General features: G+C 41.6%; 1 protein-coding gene across 6 annotated transcripts in view; it reads right to left on the bottom strand.

Annotated features, from left to right (window-relative positions):
- The window catches only part of LOC311588257 (uncharacterized protein), a 286185-nt gene that overhangs the window by 211511 nt on the left and 52106 nt on the right, over positions 1 to 22568 (bottom strand). For 5 of the 6 annotated variants that reach the window (XM_084765781.1, XM_084765782.1, XM_084765780.1 and 2 more), the window contains exon 4: positions 2492 to 2678. In XM_084765781.1, coding sequence (XP_084621907.1) covers positions 2499 to 2678 — 180 coding nt within the window. In that variant the 3' untranslated portion in view covers positions 2492 to 2498. Of the gene's footprint in view, positions 1 to 2491; positions 2679 to 12028; positions 12130 to 22568 lie in introns of those variants that run through there. The other variant, XM_084765785.1, reaches the window with a different exon arrangement.

Genomic DNA, 22568 nt, shown 5'->3' with positions numbered 1-22568 from the left:
ACATAGAGGATTCAACAGAGATTTTTTTTCTCAACTCAAGACTACAGGGAAAGATCCACTTCTAAGCTGATGCAGGTGTTGATGGGCCTAGGTTCTTTGAGGACCTCTTTGTGTTTCTGACTGGTGTTTGGAAGCCACTCTCTACAAATTCCTTGTCATATGAACTTTCCCAACATTGCCATTTTCTTTATAAGCATCCCAAAAAAGCACCACTCTATAAATTGACTCCTTGGGTTGTATTAGTCAGGATTCCTTAAAGTAGCAGAGAAATAGAAATAATATATGTGGGGAACACCTCACTTTAAGGTAAGGATGAAGATGAGGAAGGACTACAGTCAGGAGTCCAGGTAGCATGTATACCCCTTAGTAACTCTCAAAGCTAAGCTTTAGTGCTGAGCTTCAAAGATATATAATGCTGACAGTTTTCGTGGGATAACAGTCAAATATTGCCAATGATACATGATTTGAATTAACATATTTAGGTCAACCATAGGAAGAAAATGTTCTTCATTTGTCACAGTTAGCTTTAGCTGTCAAATTGACACAAATATAGATTCACTTGAGATAGTGGAAATCTCACCTGAAGAATTTTGAAGATTAGATTATCCTTTTGTCACATCCCACATCTGTAAGGCACTTTTCTTAATGCTAATTGATGTAAGATGGTCCGTCCCCTGTGGAAAGCCTCATCCCTAGACAGATAAACCTCATTGGTGTAATAAAAGGAACAGAGCAAGCCAGTTGCTCTATGGTCTCTGCTTCAATTCCTGCCTCTGGGTCCTTGCCTTGAGTTCCTGCCTTGGCTTCCCTTGATGATGGATGGCAAAGTGTAAGAATAACTAAATCCTTTCTTCCTCCACATCTCTTTTGGTTATGGTACTATCAGAGCAGGAGAAAGCAATCTAGAGTATCATCTAATAAAAATTAAGTGGAATGGGGTCTGACTTTCAGACGAACTCTGGTGCCTCATTTTGGACCACCTCCCCTTGATGGGGAGGCCTGGTGGCACTCAGAGGAAGGATAGCAGGTTACCAAGAAAAGACTTGATACCCTATAAACATACACAGGGGGAGGAGGTCCCCCTCAGTCACAGACATAGAGGAGGGGACTAGGGGAAAAGCGGGAAGGAGGGAGGAATGGGAGGATACAAGGGATGGGATAACTATTGAGATGTAATATGAATAAATTAATAAAATATTTAAAAATAATGATATATGGATTTAGCTTCTAAAAAATGGGATATGATTTTACATATGCTTATGTACTCTCTGATTGTACCACCAAAGCCATACAGATACCTCAAAATAAAATTCATTAGAATTCCCAAATGCAAAAAAAAAATTTTTAAGTGGAGATTTTGATCATTATTTTTTGCAGAAGCTTTCATATTAAGCTTTTACATCTACATGCTAAAGTCCTTGAGGAGCCTTGGAGTAAATAAACATATTGTCCCACATTTCCCTGAGTCTTTGACTTGGGAACTCTATTTTTCTAAGATAAAACCTTAGGGACATTTCAGAAAATACACCTTGTATAATCCAAATATGTCACTAGGAACGGTTATAGGTGATATAATGTCATTCTGAGAAGATAAATGGCTTTTGTACTAAAAAGTAGAGCCTTCGGTCTGAGGCTGTTTCAGCACAACATCTGCAGATATTTTTCCCCAGGTAGTCAGAGGAACTATGCTTGGATTGTAAATAAGTTATCTTTGGGAGCAAGATAGCATGTGAACATAAAATCCACCCTCATGCATGGAAGATGGCAATCTAAGAGCAATAAATCCTCCTGTTTTTTTCAACCTAAATATCCCTCAATATCTGTAGATAGTAGAGACCATCATAGTCTCTAGTGAGTATAGTAAGAGTGGCCATTTACTTTCCACATAGTTACTATATTGGCCTTCTGAGTTTTTACGTTTGGGGAGCACCATTGGGATTTGCATAACTACTGTTTCAGTAAAACTGTGTTCCACACAATGGAAACATTGGAAAGCTGGGCAGTTCATGCATTAAGCATTAGGACAAAGGAAAAGATATCAGGAAGTACACTTAGGAGCTCACAAGCCACTAATTTGTACAAATGGTATTGTAATCAATTCAACACCTTTCTAGGAGACACAAGAGGGATCTGTTGCTTAATAACTGGACATATTTATAAAATATTGAGCTAGGACTTGATGTCTCTCATTTTAAGAAATTGAGTATTCCAGAGCAATGCAATATGAGGATCAGCACCAAAGTAGTGAGGTACCAAATAAAGAGAACAAACCATTTGGGAACGGGAGGGCTCTGGTGGAATCAAAGACCTAACTGTTAGAAAGAAATGAAAAACAATGCTTCCTCCTGGCTAAAAACTGTTTCGTTTCAATCTAATTATCCAAAAGTCAGGTACTTCCTGGTTCCAGGCTCTGATCATAAATGGCCCATAGGCGACTTTAATGGTGTTTATCTATTTATAATGTGCTGGGAAATGTGGGCAGATGACTCACCGGTTACTCAGAAATGCTCGTGGTGGTTTCGACTCTTGATGGCTGCAGTCGTGGCAAACCGAATCCAACCAAGAAAGGAATATTTGCGTGTGCTATTTTCATCCAACGAACTTCTTCCCGACTGCATATCTGTTTCTTTCTTGTGTATCAGGTTTGTTGATGTGCTCATTATTTCTGTCATGAGTTTCTAGTTGAAAAGGGAAACAAAAAGTGGTGATTTTTTTTTCCATTTGGTGGTAGTTCCTGATGCCATTGTGGGATCAGACGTGTAGGAAATACTCTGGATTGCCTCCCACGGGCTGTGTGTCCTTGTGCATACTGTTTTACCTTGGTGCATCTCAATCTCAGTGTTGATCATGTAGGGATTATAAGTATAGCTAGAAAGGATAGCTCCACTCCCGCATGCATTTGAACCATTAGTGGAACATGGCCAAGCATCAATAAATGCTCACTTCCCCATACGTTTGGAGAGTACTCAGTGACTATTGGCTGATTCCATGAAGGTGAATAAGCAAGAATAGGCTACTCCTCTCTTCAATATGAAAAATGCTTCTTTGACCTTAATCACTTTTCAAATTGCTCCTTCTCTTAGACTAAATGGCACAACTAAAATTGTTAATCTTGCAATCTTAAGCATTGTAGGGATTTCTGATCTTTATGCACTCACAATCATGTTTCCATTTTTAAATTGTCTTTCCGTTACCCAAGAACTGGATTCTTCTTATGATTTTCTATATAAAGGTCTCTGATGAGATGTAAGCCTTTGTGTTTATAAATCTGATTTTCCATATTTCTGGGAAGGTTGGGAAAGCAAATACTGACTTAGTAGCATTGATGCTCCCACCAATTATCTGTGCAGCTGGATGGAATTCCTTCTGGATTTCAGAACAATTATTAGTTATGTAAGAAGGTACACCTTCCCACTGACCTCATCCCAATACAAACTTTTCTGCAATATATATATAAATATTAATTAATATATATATTTTACACACACACACACACACACACACACACACACACATATATATATATATATTACACAGAAGACTCATAATAGGTTAGAGATAAAGCACAATACTTGGGCAGGGAGAGATGGATGCATAAGCAACCATCATGTAAAAAGCTCAGAAAGATGGGAGTCCAGGTCTGCATTCCAGGGATGAGAAAGCAAGCCAGAACGATCACTAAAGCACACCGGCTGGCACTCTAGCTGAATGAGTGGGCTCCAGGTTCAGTGATAAACTTCTCAAAAAATAAGGTGAAGAGTGACAAGGAAGAAACTCAGTCACTTTCTGGCCTCCACATGCATACAGGTATCCATACACTCACACAAACCCCTGAGCCTAGAGACAACCAATACAAATAGTACATACTATCACTGTACTATTTAAGATAGTAGATAGCCTAACACAGCTATTGAGCATTTAAGTATGGTACATCCAAAACAAAATGGCCTCCAAGTGCTAAAATCTATACACAGGGGCTCAGGACATGCTGTGTCTTGCCAGGTTGACTATTGTAACTTAGAGAGTTCACAGCTCAGTAAGACTGGTGATTCCTCTTCTCTAGTAACACGTGTAGTGACTGCCAGCACTGTGACAGCTAGCCAGTAGGGAGGAACTTCCAGGTGACACCCAATGACTAAAATGTGACATAGTCACACAATAGGATATCAGTCAAATATTAAGAAAAGGTGTAATTCTCAGGTACGTGGATGGAGCTGTGAACAACCATTCTGTGAGAGCTAACTCAGATTCAGATAGGCAAATATTGCACAGATATTTAAGTACGTTATATCATTGGCAATAAGGATCATCAAATTCTGGAAGGTAACCCTGAACAATAAAGACTGCTTGTAATGTTTGGGGATCTATGGCATCTATGGGACCTCATTGCCCAACAACTACAAAAGAGGTGGCCCATTTTAAGTAACCCACTGGGCATTTGGTCACCTTGTGGTATCTAATGGAGGCTTTGCCAACCTATTTCAGGGTAACTCCATTTAACCACTTTCTGTATATATGCATGTATAAAAAGCTTCTACAATAGTAAGTGTCCCTACATCTTTTTCAAAGTATCTTTAATATTACTTCCCCACCTAGTATTTCTCCATTAATCCTGCCCTCCCATCCTTTACCCAAATTTGACCCTTTCCTCATGTTCCATTATTCCCGTTTATCCCTTTATAGCATTGCAATCTATATCCCCTCCCATGAAAGCCCCGACTCCTACCATAGTACAGAGCCTTACTAGCTTCCTAACCTTTATGAGTATCCCAAACAAAATATATATGAGAGAAAATGTGGGCCATTTGTCTATTTGGGAGGTTGAGGCAGGAGGAATGCTTGAATCCAGGACTAAGAGACAAGCCTTGGCAACCTACAGAGACTTAGTCTATAGGAACACAGCAGGATTTTTGGCAGCTGCTGGGATGCAGTGGCTGCTGACCATGGGTATCAACATGAAAGGGGAGGAGATAATGTAGTAGGAATGAGAGATCCTGCTGGGAGCCTAGCATCAGGATTCTGCCATAGAACTCCCAGAAGGACCCCTGCTGACAGAGAGCATGGGAGGGCCCATGGGAACTTGGCTTTTAAGACCAAAGCGATCTGCAGCTATCCTTTGCTCCACTCACTCACGAATTTGTCGTTTGATTGACTAGTTAGCTAATAATTTTTGTCCCTCAGCATTTTCCAAACAGAATCAGAGAAAAGTAATAATGGCTACCACTATGACTGCATTAATTTTAAAGTCCTGAGGAATTCCAAAGCTGGCCTTGGTGGTGCAGGCCTACAATGCCATCTATTAGGGAGGATGAAGGAGGCAAGCTCTAAGTTCAGGGCCTCCTTTGGCTACAGGTTGTGTTCACAACAGGTCTTCACAACTCAGTGAGACATTGTCTCAAAATATGAAGTAAAACAAGAGCTGGGGATGTAGCCCAGTGAGTAACACACACGGTTCTCTGAGTTTATCACCTAGTATTACTGAAAGGATGAAGTTTGGCATGAGTATGGCCATCTTAAGGCACCCACCCTTTGCTGGGGCTTGAATTCCATTTAAGGTCAAGTCAAGGGTAAAAATGTATTCTGTTTCTTTTGGGATTTCTTCTGTGCTTCAACCAGAAAACCCATGACTCAGAAATGGGTTAAGATGTTTTTAGGTCTAGATAGGTGATCTAAATTGATAATGACAATATGTGATGGAGATTGATTTACATTCAGAAGCTTAGACACACCAAGATGGGAAAGATGTCTTCTTCAAGACTGTCAAATACAAATAGCCAAAACACTTAAAATGTAATATTTATATAATTCCTGATTGTGTCATCGTTCTTCTTGGTATAAGTAATCTATTGTATATATGTGTAATAATATAAATGTATATGTTTTAAAAAAAAGAAGAAGCAAGCCTACTATTGTTCCCTCTTGTGTAATCTTAGGTGGTTCATCTACTTGTGGATTTTGATCTTGTGATGCTATATACACATGTTGGTTATAATTTGGGGGCTTAAAATATGTTCACCCAGAAGAGTAGGGGTTCCAGTATCAGCTCCCAAGTCTGTACTGCGTACCTGGCTGGTCAGTTTGCTGTTCAAATCAATAAAGTTGCTCTGATTAAGAAAGCTTGGTGCTCTGCCAGCCAAGGACAATACAGGCAGTAAACCTTAAACCCCTACCCAGATCTAGCCAATGGACACAACACTCTCCACAGTAGAGTGGAGAGTGGGATATTACTTTCTCACATACTCTGGTGCCTCACCTTTGACCATGTCCCCTGGAGGGGGAGACCTGGTGGCACTCAGAGGAAGGACAGCAGGTTACCAAGAAGAGACCTGATACCCTATGAACATATACAGGGGGAGGTAATCCCCCTCAGGAACAGTCATAGGGGAGGGGAATAAGGGGAAAATGGGAAGGAGGGAAAAACGGGAGGATACAAGGGATGGGATAACCATTGAGATGTCACAAGAATAAATTAATAAAGGAGGAAAAAAAAAAAAGAAAGCTTGGTGCTCTGTTGTCCTTTGTCTTACAGGAGTTTTTCACTTTCATGAAGTCCCATTTATTAATTGTTGATCTTATAGCCTGAGCTATTGGTATTCTGTACAGGAAGTTGTCTCCTATGCCAATGACCTCAAGGCTTTTCTCTCTACTTTTTCTTTTAACAGATTTAATGTGTCTGGTCCTATATTGACGTCTGTAACCCCTCTGGACATAATGGAGTACTGCTCAGCTATGAAGAACAAGGAAATCTTGAAATTTGCAGGCACATTGATGGAACTAGAAATGAACATCCTGAGTGAGGTAACCTAGACCCAGAAAGACATGAATAGTATATACTTATATATAAGTGGATTATAAACCAACATAAATGTCCTTTGAGATACTCCACCCAGCGGGAGAATGAGACAGATGCTGAGACTTGCAACCAGATTCTGGGCCAAGTCCTGAGAATGACATGGAAGAGTGGAGGGATGAAAGGACCCAGAGGCTTCAGGAGCCCCACAAGGAGACCATCAAGGCTGGTGTATCTGGACCCAGGGCGGCCTGCACAAACTGTTGCACCAACCAAGGACAATGTATGAAGTGAATCCCTTTCAGATCTAGCCAATAGACAGCTCATTCTCCAGGGTTTTTGGGGGAGTGGGGACTGTCTCTGACATGAACTCTGGTGCCCCAAATTTGATCACTTCCCCTTGGTGGGGAGGCCCTGTGGGAAAACAGAAGAAGGAGATGCAGGGTATCAGCATGGTCCTGATAGGCTGTGGTTATATGGTGGGGAAAGAGGTCCCCTTTTGTCAGAGGACTAGGGGAGGGGAATAGGGCAGAAGAGGGAGGGAAGATAGAATGAGAATAAACAGGTGAGGGGATAACAATTGGGAGGTAATCTGAATTAATTATAATAAAGTAAAAAGAAAAGAATGAGCAGCTGCTCAGGCAAAAAATAATAATTAATTAAATTAAATTAAAAATAAAATAAAATAAATCCTTGTGGGCGGGGAAGAAAACTTGGTATGTCCTGAGTGTTGGATTTTCACTCTGCTCCACAACACTACTAATCCTTACACACAAACACACACAAATATACACATATAAAATCACATGCACATACACACAAACACTTATATACACACATACTTATACACGTATGCCCATATATGCATGTGCATGAGCATGCACAAGTGCATGTGTGTGTGTGCACATGCACACACATGCACACACGTGCATGCATGTCCACACACACACACACACACACACACACATGCAAGATTTAAGAGCCTTAATAAATGCTTCTAAATGAACTAATACACTCAGAGACAAGATGTGACTTAACCACCATCTCAACTCAACTATGAAACATGTATATGCAGAATTCCACAGAGATATCTAGACAAGAACCAATAAACACCTATGGCTGAGACAAATGCTACCAAGTGTTAGCCCAGTTCTAATTATAGTAAACGTATTGGTGCCACTAAAATGTTTGTTATTAATTAGTAGGGTGAGATTTTATTCTGGAAAGGATCAGCAGAACTCTCAACGATGTCCTATTATGTGCCCCTGCCTGACTTTCCAACATGTTTCTTCATTCTGCTGAAATAACTATTAGCATCTACACAAGGGGATTTGATTATTTTTCCATTAGCATAAAGAAGATCTTTAACCAAAATGCAATATAGGCAACTAATAAAAATTTGCAAAGCTAGGTAGCATATAAAATATAATCTTTATAAAAACCAACCTGAGATATTTTTGTTAAGACTTTTGCTATTATCACTAAGAAACAAATGCATACCTTTAAGGTTTTTCTCAGTCAGTTGCTCTTGAACCACTCTGCCTGTTCTTGTCTGGATCCATACATGTTTTATTCACCTCAGTAGAAAGATATGGACATATCACAATTGTAACCTAAGCCTTGCACTTATCAGTGATCTTCATGATCAATCTTATATTTTTCTTGAATCTCTCTCTATATATTTGTGTGTGTGTGTGTACACACTTGTGCGCACATACAGTTAACCACAGAAGCCAGAGGACAGCTTTGTATTTCCTGCAGCTGGAGTTACAGGGCATTATGAGCTGCCCAGTACATGAGTCAGGAATCAAAGTAGAGGGCAGTTGTCCTGAGCAACAGAAGATGTAGTGTCCAGTACCATTCCCTTGCTTGATTCAATTTCAAATCTCAGGGCACCAGCTCACATACTGTTATTTTCCAAGCAAATGGGCCTCTGATCTCCTTGGGACATCCTGGACCACTGCCCTTGCTTCCTTAAACACCGTGTTGCCTCACCTCTATTTCCTATAAGCAAGGAAGGTGTCATCATTCAAGATCCTCATCCAAAGTCTCTATATCGGTAGACATCTTTTTCCACTGTTTTCTCACTCAGTTTCATTTCCATCTTCTACCACCAAGGCAGGCCATACTGGGCTTCAATGGTTATTCTGTTGGTATCTATTGTCACCTCCACAGACTGCATCACTCCCAGAAGCAGGGCAGTATCTCAGCATTTTTAGAACTCTGCATCCCTACTGGAGCAGGTGTCTGTATGTAACAAGACCTCTGGGGAGGTTTTGATGGAATTCACGAGTGTAAGATTATGTGGATAAATAGATGACTGTAGAACCCAATATGAATGGTAGAGCCTACTCTACAGCAATCCACAATAGTGGGTGTCAGTCCTCAATAGAAGAGCAATACATGTCCTATTCCATCCTTGCTTTCAGCCTCCAGGTCACATCTGTTCCTCCACCCAGGATCATAATTCCCCAAAATACATTATATTCCAGGGTGAGGGATGGCTCAGACAGGAAGTACTGACCTCAGAAGCATGAGCGGCTGCACATGAACCCGAGAAACACACACACACACACACACACGTGTGCACACACACACTATGTAAAACCTCGCACTGAGACTCACATTCACACATTTACATTTATGCATACTTACATAACTTACACCCACATTCACAACCCAAAGGTACTAACACACAGGCATGCATAGTCACACTTACACACACTATCACTGACAGTGACACTCAAATATTGTTGCAAATGCTGACTCATATACAGTAAAACACTCCCCAGGCTCACACATTTACACACACAGTCCCACTCACACAATTCCCAAGCACATATCCATACTCACGCCCAATTCACATACGTGTGAACATCTATGGACACATTTCCATTACCATGCATACTCACACATGCTCGTGCACACTCAGACACTCAGACACATTCATACACATATGCTCACATACCTAACCAGTCACGCAAAGGTTTATGCACTCTCATACTCACTCGTATTCACACACACACACACACACACACACACACACACACACACACATATTTATATCCACTCATGCACACACACAAACACTTGGACATATATATGTTCACAATTCATGCACACTTGGACACACTGACACAAAAGATCCGTCTCACACTTTACTGGGGATTCTGAACATCAGTCCTTCCTGAGTCATGATGGAAGAACCTCCATTTCCTGGGCTTCCCATCATCCCTCTGCAGAGCTTGCCTGGGGGGTCAGGTTTCTGCTACTTTCACAGCTTGAGCATTAATGGTGAACAATTTCCCCTGGCTAGGTAATGGCCACAACAGGGCACTCTTTCTCTATTGCCTCCTGACATTCCCAAATTATCAGATAAATCACTGGCATCTATCTTGCCGCTGACATTTGAATCAGTACCTCTTTGTGAGGATTATCTTTTACCAATAATCAACTATTGATTGTTCCCACCTGGATAGTGAGTGGTGGTAAAATGAATGCGTCTGTGTTCGCATGGAGCGGGTGCAAGGAAACACAGACTGTGCTGGGTAAATGAGGTGGCCCCAAAACAGAATGAATAGCACCAATCCAAATTATATTAACTTTTAATGAGCCAAGATTAAAACAGCTCCAGGGACGCAGAGTTCTTGTGGAAGAATAAAATACCCAGGCTGATGAAATACCATTTTGACTAGATGGTGCATAGGGTAGGATTCCATTTCCTCCTAATTCCGTGAATTTCCCATGCAGCCAAAACCACTATTAAAATACATATTTCACATTGATTGCTTGCATCTCAGCATCTCTTTAATAGGGGCCCACAGAGAGAAGGGATGTGAATCAGAAGGGGAAAGACGCCTCGGGAAGCTTTCTGAATAATTAAACTCAGTACTGAAATGGGCTCGAAATGCTATGGAAATAGAGTGCAGATTCAGAAAAACTCAAGAACTAATTTCAGGGTTGTAAAACTTTGGAATATTGGGGCTGGGATATTCCTCAGTGGTCCGGTGCTTGCCTAGAAAGCACAAAGCCTTGGATTTTATCTTCACAACAAAAATAATATATTTTACAATTTGGATTATTGGTTTTGGTTTGAAATGAACAACTTGAGTTTCGATACATCAGTATATTGTTCTTTATTTTTTGCTTAGTTTATGACATTTTATTTATTTATTCACATTTGAGCAAGTGTGCACATGGGTACATGTGCATGTGTGTGCCCATGTGTATGTGTGTGTGTGTGTGTGTGTGTGTGTGTGTGTGTGTGTGTGTGTGTGTGTGTGTGTGCCCATGATACGTGGAAGTCAGACGACACATTTCAAGAGTCAGTTCTCTTTGCCTACCGTGTGAGACCTGGGGATTCCTTTATCATCTGTGCTATTTCATCCATCAGTCCATAGATAAGACCTCCCTAACACATGGCAAAAAGAATCAGAATTAGTAGCATAAACTTATGTCACAATAGCCAGAGTTAAATAACCCTGTTTAGTCAAGAAGAAAATCTCAGTGAAGATCTAGCTCAGCGGTAGAGCTTGGGTGGGGACAATGCTTGGTGGGAGAGTACACCTTTAGTATGTGCAAGGCTGCAGATTAAATTTTCAACATAAAATAAAGAGGACGTGGAAGAGGGAGAGAGAGCAGGGAGAAAGAAAAGGAGCAGAGAGTAATGGGGAGGAGTGGCACTGGGTAAATTATTTAATGGCACTATAACTTTGCACTAATTTGTATAATGCACACCAGAACTATTGCTGGCCTTAAGAATGTGAACTATGTTCCACACGTCATCCGGTGTCTAGAAATACTGTGATAAGTATTGCTATTATTCTTGTTGATACCTGATTTACATAGGAAATATTTATGGAATCTCTAAGTATGCTGTGTGAGAAAAGGGATGGCACGGGTTCCTACCGTTATCCTCTCAGACAAATAAACACCAGGGAAGACATTTGAGCTGAAAAGAAAGATGCATAAGCTGAAAATTTTGACAGAAGTAGGGGAAACAGCTCTTTAGGAGGCAGGAAAAGCAGAGTCAAAGGGTCTTGGCTGCAGAAAGCATGTGCTCTGTGTGAGGGATCAGCAAGCTAGGATGCGCCAAGCAAGGGCAAGCACGCACTGGAACAAGAATATGTGCAGAGCTGTAGCCTATGAAGAGGGCTCAGCTGATGCATGAGGACATGAGTCTGAGGACCGTATAAAGAAGCTAGGCATGGTGGCATGTACTTACAATCCCAGCCCTGGGGAGGTGGAAACAGGCAGGTCCCTTGGGGCTCTAGTGCCATCTACAGCCAAGCCAAATAAGTGAGCCCCAGGCCAATGAGAGTTATTTCTTCAAAAACGAGCTGAATGGTACATGAAAAAAATGACACTCAAGATTATTGAGTTCCAGATGTGCACATATGTGGATGTAGGTACACATGAGCACACACAGGTGCACATGCTCGCATGCACACGCGCGTGCGCGCAGGCACGCACAAATAACACTTTTACTGTGGAGAAGAAACATTAGATTTTATACTAAAATGAGTGAAAGACTAGGAAATTCTGGGACAGAAGAGTAAGGTCAGATGTGCTGTATTTCTAGTTTACCCAACACATCTGCTTCTCTCATCAGGACTACAGCAATGCCAGGTCATTTGGGATGGCTGCTTCAAACATCCATAGCTCTTGTCTTTTAGGTAGCATAAATGTCTCCTCCCCAACATCAACCCTGAATCCATCTTCCCAGTTTCCTCCATCTCTCCTTTCATTCTCCCACAAGGCTGGAGAAAGCCATGATTTCTCCCTGCATACCCTCCTAAAGCCCCAACCGGCTGTACTTGATGTTCTCATCTTCTTCATGGTCTTGTTCACAGTCCATTCCTGAGGGGTCACCAGGACTCTCCTCTCCTGCCTTGTAATGAAAAGCAAACTCTCCCTAGTTTATAGGGGAACCCAGGTCAGTGTGCCTTTCCTATTTAAGCTATCTGCCTACGTGCCCTTAGTTCATTTTCTCCTATCCCAAGATAAAAGAATCTCCCTGGAGACCAACTATTCTAATGGTGTGTGTGTGTGTGTGTGTGTGTGTGTGTGTGTGTGTGTGTGTGCACGCGCGCATGGAAGCGTACACACACACACACACATGTGCACATGCGTACATGCGTGCCTACATTTTGTGCGCATGCACATGTATATACAGGTGTGTGGATATGTAAGCATACAGGTAAGCATATGTAAAGGCCAGAGGTTGATGGCAGTAGACATCCTGTTTCCATCATTTTCACTCATCTCTTGAGACAGTCTCTCCCACTGAGTTTTCACCCACTAGTTAGCTACATGAGCCTGCTAGTGTGATCCAGGGAGCTGTCATATCCATGGCTCTACTGCTCACTCAGGATTACAGGTGCTCATAACCACATACCTTTTTCTTTGACATGGTTATCTGAAACCCAAACAGAAGTCCTCATGCTCACATGACAGGCTCTTTGCCAACTAAGCCATCACCCTAGCTCTCCCCCGCCCACCACCCCACTTCCTGTTATCATCTCACACGCGCTACAGATACTTTCCTAACTTTATCTACTCTTTTTTGACCAGAGCCTTTCCTTCAAAACTATTGGAATATCTCAATCTTCTAGTTGTTTAACTTCTAGTTTAAGGTTACAAAGGTGGTTTCATGATTAAGAGCACTGACTACTCTTGTAGAGTACCCAGGTTCAGTTCTCGGCACCCATAGGGTGACTCACAATCACATGTATCTCCAGTCCCAGGGGATCTGATGGCCTCTTCTGAACTCCATGCGTGCCAGGCACACATGTGGTACACATACACACATGTAGGCAAAACACCCCTTCAAATAAAATGAACATATATATATTTTTTTAAGCTTCTGGTCTCCTCTGCCCTCAACCTTCTTTGACTTAGTATTTCTTACCTCCTAATTGCTTGAGGGCTTATGTGTCCTCACTACTCCCGTGCCCTGGGCTGCTCCTTTGCTAGCTAGAATGGATATCTCCATTTAGACTACTCTAATGAGTGCATCGATAATCGCTAACTGCTTCAGTTCTTGATCTATTTTCAAGCCAGCCTTCTTAGCTTTCCAGTACTATTTGATCCGGTCCATCTTAAGCAGCATCCCCGTCCTTGTCTCCCTGAGATTGTTTGTCTTTCTCCTCCTGTTTCTTTCTTGACTTCTTCCCAAATGTGTCTTTTATTATTAGCAATACTTGTGTCTTTCTTCATCCCTGAAATAGGTATTTGCCTATTTCAAGCTGTATCCTACTCTAAGTTACTCGTACAGTGGTACAGTGTAAAACAGTGCTTTTTAAAAGTCAGACTGAATGGGAGGGAGGGAAGAATGGGAGGATACAAGGGATGGGATAACCATTGAGATGTAACAAGAATAAATTAATAAAGGAGAAGAAAAAAAAAGGAAACAAAAAATAAATAAATAAAAGTCAGACTGTACCTTTCTCTTAGAGAATCAATTTTCACACGCAGAATTTGACTCCATTTTGAAGATGGAAGATGTGACAAAACCTACAGGCAAGAAGTCCTCACTGTCCCTAGGACTTTAGCTCTGTGTGGCCTTCTCAACTGCCATCTACTCATCCGCCTGCCCACTCCATCTGGTCCTGAATCTACCAAGCTGACCTTTTCTCCCCATTCACCTTGCAACTGGACTCAGCTCTATAGCTAAGTTTTCAACCTTGACTCTCCTGCAACCTGAGCAGCTTCTTGCTTTAGGCTAGTTTGGGCTTATTAGCTCATCAATACAGATGTTAATTGTATTTCTGTAGGCTCATTCCTTAAACTTTCTGAACTTTGCTTTAATTTCCTTAAGTATTATCACCTCTGTAAAACACATGCATAATATATATATATATATATATATATATATATATACATATACACCTACATACATACATAATACATGCATATATACATAGATGATAGATAAACAAAAATAGATGATAGGTAGATAAGAAGATAATGGATAAATAGATATAGATAGATAGATGATAGATAGATGATAAATACTTGATATATAGATATATATAGATGATAGATACATAAATTGATAGACAGACAGATAGTTACAAAGATGATGGGTAGACAGAAAGATACATTTACTGTGTGCTGTGTGGTACGCTGCTGTTAATATTAGCAGGCATGACCACACGCCAACCTAATTTAGATGACTCTTCATGCCTAGCAGGCATGACCACTACTTTAGATGACTTCTCACTGAGCCTCTCCTCCAGAGTAATTCTATATCATGTTAAGCTCACAATCAAAACTAATCATTGCTGCCAAGAGATGGTGGCACACACCTTTAATTCCAGCACCTCCACTCAATGAGGCAGACGCAGGCGGATCTCTGTGAGTTCGAAGCCATCCTGGTCTACAAAGCTAGTCCAGGACAGCCAACGCTACACAGAGAAACACTGTCTTGAAAAACAGAACAAAACAAAACAAAACAAAACAAAATCATTGTAACCCTCAAAACAACCTCCTAGATAGGGATGCTTATAAGCCACTTCTGTATCTTGGAAAACTGAATTTCAAAAAGACAAAGTAACTTCTTCAAAGTCACATGGTTGGTAGATAGGCATAGTCTGATTCTGGCACCTTCTATTCAAACCACTTACTCTGAAGCCCTGCATTGCGCCCACCCACCCACAGCTCTCCTTTTTAGGTACATGCCCTTGCTTCTTGCTTCCTCCTTCCTACCTGTCCCCAGGAACCACTTGAGAGCCCTGAGAGGAGAGATGGCCTTCACCTCATGCCTCCTCCCGCCCCACTAACGCACCAGACCAAGTCTAAAGGTTTGACAAAAGACTCCTGAATTTGCAGTTGATGGGAACGCATTCTGCATTTTGATGAAGGGTAGGGAGAAAATTCAAGGCAAAAGATCTAATTAGCCTGACTGTCCGGGTGACTGCCAGCACTCTGACTGGATTCCTTTCTATCCAGTTGCATAAGAGGGCAAACAGACACAGCTCACTCTCTGTCCCAAATCCCCAAACTTCTTCAAATAGGCTATCTATGCTCAACCGTATAAATTGGAGTAAGCACTGCAAGGGGTTTCTGTTTCTAGAGAGCGATGCTTTGCAGTTCTCTGCCAGAGGAGCACTCAGATAAGTGACTTACCAGCCCAGGACATTAAGACTTTAAGGCCCACTGAAACTATCACATAGATAAAAGCCTGGTCCTCAGCATTTGCCACAACAGCAGTACCCTGCTGTTTCTGGAGTATTCTGCACCATCCACAGTTACCTTGGGATGGATAGCCTGTATACTGTAGTGAAAATGATGAAAAAGCAGGAATTGGTCAGAGGGGCAAAGAGACATGAAATGTTACCTGTGGCAACTATTTGGTTTTTTAATTAAAAAAAAAATCACACTTTATAGTGAGGCACACTATCTTTAGCTGTTTTCTTTAAAAAAAAAAAAAAACCAATTATTTTATTTGTTTGTTTGTGCTTGTGTAGTGTTGTGTGATGGCTTAAATAGAAATGGCCCTCATAGGCTCATCTATTTCAATGATTAGGGAGTGGCATTAGGAGATGTGGCCTTGTGGGAGAAAATATGTCACTGGGAGTGGGCTTTAGAGTTTCAATTGCTTAAGCCAGGCATTTCAAAAATCCACTGACTTGTGAAATTATTGAGGAGCCAATGAATATTCCTTGGGAACAAGCATGTGTATTCTTTCCTCTGGATATGGGAAGTAGCTGTTTTTGGAAGCACCAAGCAGGAAGTAAATGTTCACATATTTGTCCACTCCTTCACTTAAATCTGGGGTGCTTAATCCTATCTTCTACCATAACCTTGCCTTCCTCTCTACTAACTACAAGTTAGTAGAGGTAGACAGTGAAGAAATGACGTGTAGGCTCCTAGAGTGTCGGAGCTGAGAGTGTGGAAGCCCTGAGTCTAGAAGATTGGATGAATGGAAGAGGGAATGACTTTACATGCACTCCAGCAAAGCCTGAGCATGCAATGCCGGGGGAACTTGTACTGCATTTGTCTTCCCTGCTTTACCACCACGGATCTAAAGTCACTGTGGCGAGAAGACTACATTGTGATGATTTGTCTTGAACGTCAACTTAATGGGATGTGAAACCAGCTAAGATACACACCCCTGAGCGCAAAGCATCTTCCACCAACAGCCCAGCTATGAAGAGGTCTGAAGGAAAAACTACACGCCATTTACCTGTTTGAATTCGCTCCTTGCTGATGTGTGCATCTACCCTATATCTGCTACTGCTGTTGCTGCCATCCTTCACTGACTCAGAACCAAGCTTTTTTGGACTATAGCTGGTGGCTCTCTAAGAATCCTCCAGACCTTCAGCAAGAGATCGGTGTTGTGGAAGTAGTAAACCTTGTAGGCTGGGTATGGCTACTAGACTCAGCCAATATGCAGATGGCTACTGGTGGACTACCCAGCTCATACTATATAAACCAATCTGATAGATTCCTCTGATCCTATCAATTCTATTACTATAGAGGGTGACATTTTATATATCAGGTGCAATCCAATGTAGGGACAAAAAGGTGGGGAAAAAACCCAAGTCTTGACTTCATTGGGAATTGGTGACAGGAGAGACACTGATGCTAAGCATAAGGGAATTATGGTTATAAATCAAGTGCCAAATATGAGCTGTGATGTATTCAAGATGGTGGCATCTAGGCCCAGGAAATAACAAGTTAGTACATTTATCAAGTTATCACAATGCTAGGCCTGGAGTGATGGCTCAGCAGTTAAGAGCATTTGCTGCTCTTGCTGAGGTTCTGAGTTCAGTTTCCAGCATTCATGTTGGGACAGTTCAAAACTGTCTGCAACTTCAGCTCCCGGGGAGCCAAAGCTTGCTTCTGACTTCTGTGGGCACTGCAGTCATATTCATATACTTACAGAGAGAGAGAGAGAGAAAGAGAGAGAGAGAGAGAGAGAGAGAGAGAGAGAGAGAGAGAGAGAGAGAGAGAGAGAGAGAGAATGAAAGGGGGAAGGAGAGAATTAAAAGCAAAATAAAAGTTAAAAAAAAAACCTATTACAAACATGTTCTATTTGAGGTCTGACCAGGCTTCAGAACCAGATAGATCTGAGACTGATTCCTACATTCAAATATCCTTGTTGAGTGCCTTTTACAGCTAGTGGAAGTGTTGGTTTTTGTTTTTGTTTTTGTTTTTTCAATGAAATAGGGAGGATGTAAGCCCCTCCTCCATAGTGCTGACATTAGGATTAGCTGACAGTGTGTGTCTGGTACATCACTGCTGTATGCTGTAGGATAAATGGCACCTATGTTAATGAGCATGGCCACTGGTACCATGTTTACTTCCTGCTACATATCTAGAATGCTCATTCTGTCTCTCCCTTTACAGGACGTCAGCTCTGCTTCCATGTGTTATTTCCCTGAGAATGTGGGGGACATACAGAGGCCATCTGGTGATGGTGGACACTGGCCAAATCATCACTAATTGCCTAAGCTCTCTGGCTCTCCTTTGGTAATGAGTTTGGTGGGTCCAATTAGTGCAGACCACATGACATTGTTGAGATGCTGTGGGGGAACTTGAGCGTAAGCCAGCGATGCCTGCTTCCTTTGGAGGCTGAAGAGAAACCTTCTGAGAATCACATTTAGCAAAGAGCTGGCAGGAGCATGTCCTGTCTGTTCCCATGCCCTCCATGTGGGGACTTGCTGTGACTAAAGGGAGCACAGGGGCTGTGATTAGAGGGACAGATGGGAAGTGGGAACATTCACTTAGCAGCTTTTAGCGACCTCCGAGGATCCATCTTTAGGCAGCTCCAAGCCCTTGGCCTGGGTTTTGGTTTGCTAAGCAAAAGGCTGGGGCAGAGTGGGAAGCATATGCTAGTTCCAGGATTTACCTACCATTTAGCCTCCCAGCTGCTGCTCTTTGCATTGCCATTTGTGGCCATGGCTGAGTCCTGGCAGGGAACACTAAGGTATATGTTTACCTAGCAGAGTGCCTAACCCAGAGTAGGGACTCCACCTATGCTGAGTAGATGAGTGCCAAAAGCTCTGCATTCTTCTTTACCAGGGTCATCTTCCTCCCATCCTTCTTCCTCTTGGTTCATCTTCTAGACAAATCAGAAGCCTGTTTGCATGAAATGCATGCATGCGCAACTCTCCTTTTCATGGACGTTAGCACAAGAACCTCAAAACATTTGTGTAGGCAATTAGCTCAATGATGTTGAGAGACATATTCAGGAGGTCCACTTTGTGAGTGTGGGGAAGATGTACATTGTAATTTCATGGCCATGTGGTCTCAAAGATGTCAATTCCTTCTAGGCTGATTCTTTCTTTGGAAAATGGCAATAATAAAAATTACTTGGTTAAAAAAATGATAAACTCCTTGTAGGGCAGATCTAAAAGTGAGAGGGTGAGTATGCTAAGCATGGGGGACTTTTGGGGTAATGAGATTGCCAGCATGTCCCAATAATTGTGATATGTGCTATTATTCCTTTATCAGGATCCATAAACTGTACAGAGAAAAACACAGACATTGTAGAAGACTAGAGGAGAGAGGAAACGTTATTCTCTAAGTAGAAATCTCCCACGGATCACTTCCAAGTGTGTGGTGTGTGTTTAATAGTAAGACTCGGTGTTTTTCCTGTCTCCTTTCCAAGTCTCATTAAATGCATTGGTTATATAAAATGACAAGCCTGACCCATGACCAGCTTCTGTTGACTATATTTAGAATGGTCCCAAAGACTATGTGTCTAAAGCCTTGGTTCCAACTCTGCATTAAGGGAAGGTACCAGTACTCAGTAGTGGGACCTCGCAGCAGCTATTTAGATCATCAGGGACTCATTCTCAAGAGGATTGTAGGTCCTTGGTCTCTCACTTTTCTCTCCTATTTGTTTCCTGGCCTTGACATGAGCAATTTCACTCAGCTATAACCTCCTTTCCTCATGTGCAGATGGAGGCCTACAAGATCAACTGATCACAGATTGGAACCTTGGATCCTCCAAACCTTGAGAGACAAAAATTAACCTTTTCCCTTTGCAATCTGATTATAGTATTTGTCACAGTAACAGGAACCTGATTCACACTAGGCCTGTTAAAAGCATACCATTGTTTATTAACTTAGCTCTCTATAAATTTCCATTGGTGTTCTTTACAATGAATGTAGTGATCTCCTTTCAGGGGGAGGTACAGAAAGTGTTTCTGAATTACATTTGCCTTTATTTTCATCCATACTATTTTCTGTAAGGTCTTATTCTATTTTTCTATTTTTCCCATGGGAAAGATAACTCCATGGAGAAAAGCTAAATTTTCTTAACACCTCTTCACCATAAATGTAAGGGACTGGACATTTTCATTAAATCCCATATTCTTAGGGTAGAAGGAAGTATTAACAACCAGCATCAAATAGATGCTTTCTGTAGTCCTGTATAAACAGTAGGCACTTGGCAGGTGGGTCACCTGGCTTGGTTTGTTTAGAGCACAAGAAACAATGGGATGCTTTCTGCATGAGGATGACCAGTGTATACTGATCTGCTCATTTTACTTCTGTATGGGTCACTGATAAGATTACATTGTGGTGGACTGAGAGATGGAGAGATAGCTCAGCTGTTAAGAGAACCTGCTGTTCCTCCAGAAGACATGGGTTCAGTTTATACACCCAAGGCAGGAGGCTTGCAACTGCCTCTAATTCTAGCCCCTGGGAATCTGGCCCTCTTCTCACCTCTGCAGATATCTGCATACAAGTGAAATATTTATACACACACAGATACACTAACACATAATTGGATTTTTTTGTCTTAACAAAACTTTAATCTTCAAAAAACTATAATAGGATAAACTTTTAAACACCGTTCTGCTTCTAGTAGTAAATGTGAGTTAGATTATATTTAAAGGCACAAGTAAGTGAGGCATGGGGGGAGGACTCCAACTACAGCCTAGTCCTGTGTTATCATATCCCACATCATCCAACTACAAAATCATACAGCAAGTTTTTCTCAACGAACATTCTCTTAGGTCCATATAAAGACCCATGGGCACCCATAGAAGATGCTGATTGAGGTTGAGGAATGGGATTTGTGGATGGACGGCCATGGCTGAGAGACACAGAGGCATAGAGGTCCCCAAAATGAGCCTTCCCCAAACAAAAAAGCTAAGGCACTGTTCCACTCAATAGGCCAAGCATGGCCAATGAAATCAACCACAGTCCCATACCACAGAGTTACCCTCAGTTTTATGACAGGAATTACGTGCTGGAATATTGCATGCAACATGACTCATCATAACATAAACATGGTTCCATTGAAAGGAGTATGCCCATCAGCATTTCTCTCAGCCCTAACACTAGCCAGGGATGACCCTGCTTAGCTTCTGAGATCAGGCTGTCATTCATATTGGTTTCGTTAGTGGCAGGATAACCTTAGACTATGTGCAAGCATTTCTTTTTCTGTTACTGTCCCACTCACTGTTTCCTTTGCAGTGTGCAAAATACACTCATTTTCTTTATATTCTGTCATAAAGGGTGAGTTATCTCACCAATCAATCAAAATCTGTAGAAGGTAACAATGCCAAAGTACCTATTTGTCAGTTCAACAAATCAGAGAAGAGGGTCATATCACGCACCGTGATACTTCCATTCAGCTCTATCTAAAGATTAGTCAGGCCCCACATTCAAAGAAACACTAAGCAATGATGTGCAGATGCTTATGAATAATAGGAAAGGCTAGGGGTATGGATGAGCTACCCCCAGCATCAACTAGTGGAAAAATCCCTCTAGTCAGCCACAGTAGAGCTATGGGGACTCCATGCCAAGCCCCATTTGGTTTAGTACCCTCTTTTTACATCAGAACCCATTCAATCTTAAAACAATCTTTTAGCCATATTGGATTTTTGAACATTCTAAAAAGAATTAATGTTGAAGTAGAAAACAAGGCTCAAAGACCATTTTTTAGGAGTTATGTGAAGAAAAGCATCCATATACTCTGTTTTGAGCTTAGAAGCGTGTCTAACTGGTACTGGCACCACTCAGAAAGATATTTCCCCTCTGGGTCTCTGCAGTATATCATCTTTATGGTACTAAGCATCTTTCCCAAAGATGTAAAGAATTTTGAGCAAATGTCTGTCCTTGGGGTCTCATAAGCCTACAGGTTCTGGCAGGATTCAGCAGCAATGCTGCAGTAGGTGAGCTTACAGCTCAGTAAGGGGTGGAAGTGGACCAGGGAAGAGGCACTCATAGAATTGCTTGATTCTGCCCAGAAATAAGGCCATATAGAATATTCATGGTGCTAAAACAAGGGCCACCCAAGGAAAGCTCAAACAATTAACCCACCATCTTTTTCTCATGCCTTATTTTTAGCAGCAAAGATGAAGCACAAGATGCGGGGATCAAAATCATCTGACTAACTAAAAGACAGAGGAGTCCCATGAGCACCCCTTCCTGTCCATACAGGCAGGTCATCATCAAGCATTGGCAAGAGCTCTCTGAAGGGTGTGCCTGCCCCCAGACATCCATCCCTGAGCTAGAGTCTCATCACACCCCACAGGCATTCATTCCTTGGGTGCCTAGATGAGCATTCCTTTAAGTGCCTATCAGCAGCGTTCCACCTTTATTATTATTATCATTGCTGTATTATTATGCATATAATCTATATCTTAATATCTCTCAATATCTTAAGAGATGTCAAGTTAAAGCTAAATAATCTCTTCCAGCATACAAACTTTTTTTTTCAAACTTACGGGTTTTATTTATTTATTTTCTTTTTTATTATTAATTTATTCTTGTTACATCTCAATGGTTATCCCATCCCTTGTATCCTCCCATT

Source organism: Acomys minous, assembly GCF_964271855.1.
Source record: "Acomys minous genome assembly, chromosome: 17".
In the NCBI taxonomy this organism is placed as follows: domain Eukaryota; kingdom Metazoa; phylum Chordata; class Mammalia; order Rodentia; family Muridae; genus Acomys; species Acomys minous.
Note: the sequence above shows the minus strand (reverse complement) of the source record. Positions and strands in the feature narration are given on the sequence as shown.